Consider the following 9,354-nt stretch of genomic DNA (forward strand, 5'->3'; position numbering starts at 1 on the left):
ATGGTATAAAGCATCAATCCTGGAGTTTCCTCTGCTTTACGAGGAACAATAGTTTAAAAATACTGCTCTGTTCTCCTACACAATTTCTTCCCTACCCCGTGACCCTTCCTTTTTCTTGGTTTCAAGTTGCTATATGGCCTGAGGAACATTTGAGGATCTCAATAGCATTATTTTTGCCTGGCAATCAGAAGCAGAGGGCCTCTGCTCTACAGTATCTTGTCTATAGTCTGCTCTCTGAGATCATAACTTTTAAACTCATACAAAAAGAGTGTCTGATTCATGCACAGAGTGGTGTGAAGATCACACATCCCCTCTGAGCTCAGTGGTCACTGTGAATCAGCTGAGATTTGATGAGTGTGAACCGTCAGCCAAGCAAACTGTGTCATGTAGGGTGTAAAATTCTAAGTCTCACTTTTCTTTCTTTGCAGGTCAATGGCACAGATGCAGATTATGAGTATGAAGAAATTACTCTTGAAAGGGTAACATGCTAAATGTCTTTCTGTACTCTTAAATAGAATTTATGATACTTCAGTATGAAAAGTTAACCTTTTGATGCTGCTAAATGGTAATCCAAAACAATCCTTATTGGGTCTTTCGTGTGTTTTCTTTAGTTAGATTATTTAGCCTAAACAAAATAAACCACAGCCAGTTGCTAGAGCAGGAATAGTTTTTATGGATATCCTTGACCATGAAGTGTAAAATGGGGAAAACACACACTGCATTTAATGTTGTTATCTAGGCTTGTAGAATGTAATAACACAATTTACATTTTTTGTTTCCTATATTGCCACTTAGGATAGGCTTTTGTTTATACTGTTAAGTTTTGTACTGAGATTCAGGCTTCCGGTTGAGATTACAAGGGATACCTTGTCATCTGCATTGCTTTTTTGGGTTCACAGTGCTGAGATCTATCTCAGTTCTCTTCTCATGAGCTGCACTGTTAACAAAAAGGAAGAAAGCAATGGTTATATTTAATACCTGCGCAGCTCTGGTGGTCACTGAGAGGGTCCTGTTAATAAGGAAAGGCAACCTTGGAAGAGAAAATGCCAGTCTGAATCTCTGCATCTGTGAGGATGTATTACATATGACACAAATTACTGGGGGGTTCTCTGGGGAAAAAAGAAAATTGTTGCTAGTAATTTAATGAGGAACTAATATTCATATGAATAATGTCAAGGATATAGCTCACTGGAGAGGGAAGTTTCTATCTATCTTTATCGAGCTCACTTCAGTGAGAAAGCTGTGGGGTTGGGACTGTATCTCATACCATTACACAATGATTTAAGTTCTCCTATGAAAATAAGTGTAATTACATCTTACATATGGTTATATGTAGTATACTGCTTGAAGTGTCTTTTAATATTTTTTATCAGTGAAAATTACATAGATTTGATTCTATATTGAATCAAAGAGATATACTAGAAAAGAAATGTGTAAATTATTTTTTCCCCCTCTACCTTTAGGGAAATTCAGGACTTGGCTTTAGCATTGCAGGTGGTACAGACAACCCACATATTGGGGATGATTCAAGTATTTTCATTACAAAAATTATAGCCGGGGGTGCAGCTGCACAGGATGGAAGATTACGGTATGATGACTTTCTGTGTTGGGTTGCTAAATGTTTATTATTATATTTTCAAATAGTGAGTAGAACACTTTCTGTTAGTAGTTTTATCATGCTACATTACATTTTAAGTAAGTTTTTCTTACAGTATTCTGTAAATAATGAAAAGTATTTGAGTGGGCCAATTTCTCCCCCTGCCCCCCACCAGTAAAATCTGAAGTTAAGTGAAATTCAGTGAACTTCATCTTTTCTATTCAGTGGCGTAAATTTATTATACTGTATGTTCTGCAGCTCTTAATCCAGTATACAGAGGAAGAGCTTAGACAGGATACATAGCTCTTGATTATCCATGTACAGATTTTCTGATCTGTACGACAGTTGAGCTTAATAAAAAACACTCTTATGCTTGGTATAATTCTGTGGTTTTTCTGTATAATTCTGTATAATTTTTCAAAGACACTGCACATGTTTGATATCAGTAATTTTTTCTTTAATGGAGTTTTCCTATATACCCCATTTTCTTATTTAATTGTGGACTGATAACCACTAACCTCCTAGTGAGGAAGTGTTGGCATATTACTAGGTGGTAGCAAGCGATATTCAGCATTTGCTTTGAAGAGGGCTTAGAAGTTAATAACAAATTGCATTAATAAATTATTTTTCTAATTCAGAACAGTCTTTAGGCATCCTGCTGTATCACTGTGTGAAAAAAACACATCCGATTGTAGGATGAGCTTTTTTCCCCTGTGTTGTCGAGAACACACCATACATTTACACCCAAAATTATAGGGCAAGTTATGTTTTTTAGTCCTGGTAAGCTTATTTCAAGGCTTCATGTTAGCTTATTGGCCATTGGCAGAATGCAGTGACAGGTGGGTCAGGCATTGTACTTAGTGTAATGAGAGCTCAGTAACATTAACATGTTACTACAGCAATATGTTAAATGGAGTGCAAGGCCAGCGCTGAATCAGCTTGTGAAAAGCAGGAGTGGAGGTCGACTTGTTCATGTCATGGCTTAAAACTGTTGTCTTCTCATTGCGTGCCTCCTAGTTTCTGAGTTTTCTTATTCCTTCTGATAGCCCTAAACAAAAGGTAGTTTGTGTGAAGATCTGTTCAAAATCCTGTTTAAATGAAACACATGTAAGATGGAGTCCTCTTTGACTTTGAACAAAATGTTCCTATTAAAAGTGTTCTGGTGGTCCTTGTTTTATTTTTAACCACTGATAATTCATTTTAGAGTGCTGTCTTGAATCAGTATAATTTTGAAGGAGAGTCTGTGTCTTAACATGTATTTGAGTGTATTGTAGATAAAATATTAGGCTTATAATGTGTCCACTTTGCTATAACGCAACAGCTGAACATGAATGTTGCTGTCCCTAGGGTTAACGATTGTATTCTACGAGTAAATGAGGTAGATGTCCGTGATGTGACACACAGCAAAGCAGTTGAAGCATTGAAAGAAGCAGGATCAATTGTACGATTGTATGTCAAAAGAAGAAAACCAGTCACAGAAAAAATAGTGGAAATCAAACTTGTAAAAGGCCCTAAAGGTACGTATGAAACATAAAGCTTCTATTTCACAGCAAGGATAGAATTGATGATAGATTTCTGCATTTATTTTTTGAAATAAAATAGTACCTTTTGTATGAAGTTCTAGGAAATGCAGAATAATGAACAAATAAGATAATGGTATCTCAAATGCTTTCGAATTTTCATCCACTTGTCTTGAAATTGTTCTTGTAGAATGGATATTTTTCTGTCAAATGATGAAAATGTTTCCGATAGTATTTAGTAATTTAAGTACATTACAAATGGGAGAAAAATATTTCATTGAATTACCTAGGAAGAGGTACTTCAGAGGTAATTTGAGAGATGAAAAAACATTTAGAGAAAGTATTCTTTTCTTTCTATATGGGTAAACATTGAATAGTTCTTTAGATATCAGTGGCGAAGCTAGAGCTCTGCGTGTACATCTTTTGCAAGGCATGAAGCAAATTATTTAGCTTTTAATTTTCAGAACTTCTGTAAACACTGTCTTTTTCTGAACTGTCTGGAAAATTATGGAGTTCACTTGGCACCCAGTATTGCTTCAGTCAGAGCTTAATATTCTTTTATATATAAGCACCTTTATGTGTGATACAAATAGCATGGTTATTTATACAATAGTTTGGATCAAATGAATGATAAAAGCTTTCTTGAGTAATGACTTTTATCTTCAAGCAGGTCTCGGTTTCAGTATTGCTGGTGGTGTAGGAAATCAGCATATACCTGGAGACAACAGCATCTACGTAACCAAAATCATTGAAGGCGGGGCAGCACATAAAGATGGCAAACTTCAGATTGGAGACAAACTTTTAGCTGTAAGAAAGAACTGCATTTTTTTTTTTGATGGTCGTTCACTCTTAGGCCCAGTAAACTTTGATAAACTTTGCGGTTAAGCTGCTTGCTGGTGGAGTGTTATTTCATAGAAATCAGTATAAAAATTGATATTGCCAAGAAATGAACAACAAAAATTAAATCTGCAGTGTTAAACGCTATCTCATCAGGAAACCTGAAATCTGTTCCTCAGCCTGATGTTTCATATAAAACCTTTATTAGTCAGCATGTCTATTTCTGATGACTGCTATTATTTTTTTTCTGGGATGGGAGTGATGGGATTATAAATCAGCAAACAATAGGATTGTTTCTCTTACCAGAATGACAACTAGAAAGGAACTTCATGTGCTGGTGTCTGGCCAGCCTGTAGTGAAACTGCAGCTTCTGTTGGATTTCGGTGTTTGTAATGATTTTTAATGGTGCTTTTTTTTTAAGCTTGGAATATTTCAAAGTTGTCTTTTCTCTACACAAAGTAAAAATAACTTTCAACTTCTTAAATTCCATGGGCAAATCTAGTTGTGCAGCCAGAAGAATGAGGGCCAGGGCCAAGAATTTCTGAGTGAAATTCTGAATTGTAAACTCAGCTCTTGTAAGGTGTAATTGCTCCACCCTCCTACCTCTGCCAGGCAGTACCTGCTTCTGTAAGAGCCCCAAGTGCATCTGCACTCGGCATACATTACAGCAGAATGTGTGCTCTATTGTTCTTTGAACAGTAAGAAATGTTCAGCGCAGCTTCCCATCTATAAAAAGACTTTGCATAAGTTTATAACTCAAAAATACAAAGCTGGGAAAACTGAAGCTACTTAAAGAATTCAGGGGTTATCCTTTTAGATAAAGAATCCTGCTTTTTTTGAAGTATTAGGAATGAGATCTTGGTGTCACAGTGGATAGTTCTGTGAAACTGGCTCGACACGAGCTGATTTTTACATGTGAATTGGGAGGAAGAGAGAGAATATCTATTGTGTTTACTATTAGCTGCAGAGTCAATATACACCTTCATATGCCATGCAAATTCACAAACCCAAAGATACAGCTACTTGATGATAATGCTGTTAATATCTGATGGTTTTGAGTTTTAAATTCTGCATCATGGGAAGTATTTTGATTACAGGACTTCTCCACAATGCAAGGATGCTGGAAAGCTTCTTTTTAATGGTGGATTGTTTTCCAGAGTCATAACCTGTCACCTGTACAAGAAAATTTTATGCCAACTTGCTTATATCATAAAATATAGAGAAGGTTTTAAGCAGTTTTTATTAGAAATAGCAAACTTCTGTGACAGATTGCTTTGTCCAGTATTAGTTTTTATCCATTAGAAAAAATTACCTGACAAAATTAAATACACTAGTTTTGGATTAATATCAGATAGTGTTTTGGGGATGCATGGAGCATATGCAATATGCCTTTAATCTAGTAAATATAATGTCATTTATTGTAGCTGTAGTCATTCCTCAGCCCATTAAATTGGGAAAGAAGTGAGTAAAATGTCATCGATAATATCTTCTGATTGGCTGAATTTCACTTAGTCAAAGCTTTAGTCACTAAAGTAGAGATAAGATCCCATATTTTGCAGAATGTAACTTCCAGCCTGTGTTTTTAGGGTGTACTACAATTACCAATGCACTGCAAAAATGACTTTTCAGTCATCCAGGTGGTAGGAATTTAAATCCTTTTTATAAATAAAAAGTAATAGGTCTTTAGAAAATTTTCAGAAAATACAGAGGGAAAGAATATATTTAAGCAGTAGAGTTTTCCCCCACAAATAACGCTTGACTGGGTCCCCTTATTTATACAGTATATAAAGTTAAGTAATCAGAGGAAAGTGTCTTTGGTCCTCAGGTTCAGTGCAGTACAAGCCTTATTTCCCATGTTGCCTGGAGTTATCTGTGGAAGTTACTTTCCTCATCAAAATATGGGAGAGAGGGTCAGCAGCTCAATTTAGTAAGGCTTAATATGAGATACTAATTGTTAAAAGATTTTTAAATTGTATTTAAACTGGAGTGCTAGTGTTTCATCGTAATAACAGTAGTTTAAAGAATCTGTTGCCTGTAAATTTAAACTAGTTCTTATTACTTGGCATGTAAAACAGTCACTTTGGGATCTTCTCCCGTTTTGATGCCTACTTTTGACCTCTTGTAAGAGTTTGTTGTCACATTATAATGTCTCGTACTTAATTATGTCATGAGAAGGTCATGTAGGATTTATTTTTACAAGAAGAGTCTTACTTCTATTTAATGCTTCCAATAACATCCTGTTAGTCCTGTGTTTGTGCATGTTTACAGGATTTTGAGTGTTGTGTTTGTCCCGTTAGTTTTCCAAAGTCATGTGTGCTGCCTTTACACTCACTACAGGTTATTATAGGTATATATTATATACAGGTTACTAGGTTATTATAGTCTTTTGAGGAAAGACTCCTCTGTCTTATATTTCACAGCACTACAAAGCATCGCTTATATAAATTTTATATTAATCAATTATTTCTGTGGCACCTAAATCTTAATACTCTCTCAACACCAGAGTGCTCCAACAGCTTTCCGTGAGTGTCCTATGAAAATGTGTCTTTGTGTGTTGAGAATTTACTTCTTCCTTTTTAGGTGAATAGTGTTTGCTTAGAAGAAGTTACTCATGAAGAAGCAGTGACTGCCTTAAAAAACACATCTGACTTTGTTTATCTGAAAGTTGCAAAACCCACCAGCATGTTCATGAATGACAGTTATGTCCCTCCTGACCTCACAAACTGTAAGTTCAGCTTATCTTTGTGATTTAGTAATTTTTTTCCTTAAGACTTTAACATAGCCCATTTTTAGTATTTTAGCAGTTTAAGGCATTTTAAAGTGATACACTGGGAAAATCTGATGTAAGAAAGTCACGTAATCGGGGAAGTTATATACTGCAGAATAGCATCCTATGGCTTGTGAACTGAAAAGACAGCAGCAATGGGGCTTCTAACGTGTTTCTGTGACTGGTGTGGCCTAGTCCTAGTGACTCAATGTTTCTGATCACTTGCTGGTGAGTACAAGGAGAACAAGCACCTCATTCTCCTGCAGGCTGTGAAGAGTAACAAACAGTGCTCTGCGTAGGTGTTCAGGGTCCTGTGAACTGAGCAAAAGACAGAACTGTTGCAGGTAGAGGTTAGTGATGTTCTGACTTATTTTTGCTGTTTTCCTGCTTTTCCATGAGCTAGCACATATCTGAATAAACTGGACTGGGAGGAGGTGGAGGTCTTGGGCTCTGATGCCTGCCTGTGAACGTATTGTGAAATTCCATGTTAACTTAACTTCTTGTTGACATAAGGGTGCTGCTTTACAGGAGTCTTTTTTTGAAGTAAAACATCCAAATCCAGAAAGCTCAGGGTTGAAATACAGTCTAAGGAAAAGTTTGGATTTCATGCACTGCTTCTTCAAGAGGAATATTACCATCAAGTGTTTGGAGAAAGGGATGAGAATGATTTAATTTTATCTTTCCAAGACTGAATAGGTGGACTTGGCTGGATTAACAGTTTTACTCGTCTTGAGACATAAAAATGGTGTTGGGGGAGGTTTTTTTAGTTTTGTTTGGGGGGTGGTTTTGTTTTGTTTTGTTTCCTGATGTTAGATAGAAGTAATTGTTATGTAGCACTGATCTCTTCAGATACTACTTCATATGAAAATAGAAACATTTTTGGACTAAAAAGATGCTGATGTAATCTAAAACAGTGTGTAAAGAACAACAAACAAAAGTGCAACACACAAAGGACTGAAGTACCTTATAAGCCCTTTCTTTTTTGGCAATAGCTACAATATTTTTAAATCTATTTGTAAGCTTATTGAATTACAGTTTGGAGTAATTAGCTTTTATGACTTCACCGCCTTATTGGAAAGGCGCTCTTGAAGGCTCCATTCTTTGACATAAAATGGATTTTCAGCCTTCACTTATTCATCCCCAGTTTTATACTCATATATATGATTAGAGTAGCTGTTTTCCCTATGGTATCTAGTTTGTCCAACAATACAACCTTTCCTGCTATGTCCTTGGAAGGCAGACTTCCTTTTTTTCTCTCCGTCATAGCTGACCTCTTCATATGTTTCACCTTGAATTCAGGTTTTCTGGTGACCTGATTTGTCTGTGCTGTTCCTGGTAGTGATGCAGTAATGCAGTTACCCTGCTGTGGATGCTGATGTGACAGACGTATTTTATCTATTACTAGCGTATCTTGACTTGATCTTTTGAATATTTACTTTCTGAATCTTCAGGAGGGACAAAGGCAAAGCCTCCAGAAAGTGTTTGGGGAGGAGGAGGAGTGGTTCCTGATAATTTGCCTGATCCTAATAAAGAAATGATACCCTGATATTGGCAAAAGTCATACTTACTAACTCCTGCTCAGTGCCCCGGATTATTAAAAAAAGCTTAGAATAAGGCCTAAATGGAGAAGAACAAAGCATTATAGCAATTCAGGAAACTGGTTTTCTCTTTTGGGAGGAAAACTGAACTGAAACTGTCCAGTTTGTGTGAGTGGAGGAAGGAACCTGTAGCAGGATTTGACAAACCTACTCCTTTACTAGGCGGCCATAGAGGAATGGTTAGATATAAATGTGGATTCTCATTTAAAGTTTTTATGTGCTTCGATAGTATTCATTAAGTAATACTTTGATCTCAGACTGTCTGTAGACTCAGTAAATTAAGAACAGAGATACCAAACTCAGCATGACTGATTTTCAGTACCACAGATCAGTAGTTCAGTTTTAGATTGGTGAGGTCGGGCTGCTGAGAGTCTCATTCAAGCGGCAGTCGTATTTCCTCTTTGAATACAAATTGGTATTCTCCTTTTGGTGATTATTTTGTTCTTATATTCACATTATCTGTATCAATATGTACTTCTAAAGGAATGTTTATTCCATCAGTATGCATAAAGGCATGCTGCTGGCTCTCTTCTTGTGCAGAGAATTAATTTCTCTCAAATGGTGGATGAGCTGGAGACTCAGTTCATTGAGGTTAATAACATCCTAACATAAAGCCATAAAACACACAGTGGTATCTTCAAGAATACCTTCTTACTATGTCTGGTGGCTTTTCAGAAAAGTTCTCTCAAGAGTAATCCATGTGATTGCCATGAGGATGTACGCTGCCATCTTGCCTTGAGTCTTTAATTTTCTGGTATATTCGACTTCGTCTCACATCCATTTTTCTGGAGGTAAATGACCTGGCCACACATGTAGGCCATCTTTTGTCCCATCACTGTCCTCACTCCCAAGTTGCTCTCCATTTGGCTGCTCTCCCTGTAAGTGGGGTTTGATAGAGGCAGTGGTGTTCCGTGCAGCCCAGTATCCTGTCCTTTGTGTGAAGTGGCAATTCCATCCGCTAAGAAGTGAAAAGCTGTCATGCCCTTCAAGTAGCCAGTAGCTTCTTTAGGGAACCTTTCGGCTCCCGCTGCACCC

At 36.8% G+C, this 9,354-nt stretch overlaps 1 protein-coding gene across 3 annotated transcripts in view; it reads left to right on the forward strand.

The window, feature by feature from the left end:
* DLG1 (discs, large homolog 1 (Drosophila)) overlaps window positions 1-9,354 on the forward strand; it is a 92,927-nt gene that overhangs the window by 33,515 nt on the left and 50,058 nt on the right. For all 3 annotated transcript variants that reach the window (XM_010146136.1, XM_010146137.1, XM_010146138.1), the window contains 5 exons: window positions 429-479; window positions 1,464-1,588; window positions 2,945-3,114; window positions 3,788-3,924; window positions 6,535-6,679. In XM_010146136.1, the coding sequence (XP_010144438.1) occupies window positions 429-479; window positions 1,464-1,588; window positions 2,945-3,114; window positions 3,788-3,924; window positions 6,535-6,679 (628 nt within the window). The remainder of the gene's footprint in view (window positions 1-428; window positions 480-1,463; window positions 1,589-2,944; window positions 3,115-3,787; window positions 3,925-6,534; window positions 6,680-9,354) is intronic.

This window comes from Buceros rhinoceros, unplaced genomic scaffold (assembly GCF_000710305.1).
Source record: "Buceros rhinoceros silvestris isolate BGI_N320 unplaced genomic scaffold, ASM71030v1 scaffold9622, whole genome shotgun sequence".
NCBI classification, from domain to species: domain Eukaryota; kingdom Metazoa; phylum Chordata; class Aves; order Bucerotiformes; family Bucerotidae; genus Buceros; species Buceros rhinoceros.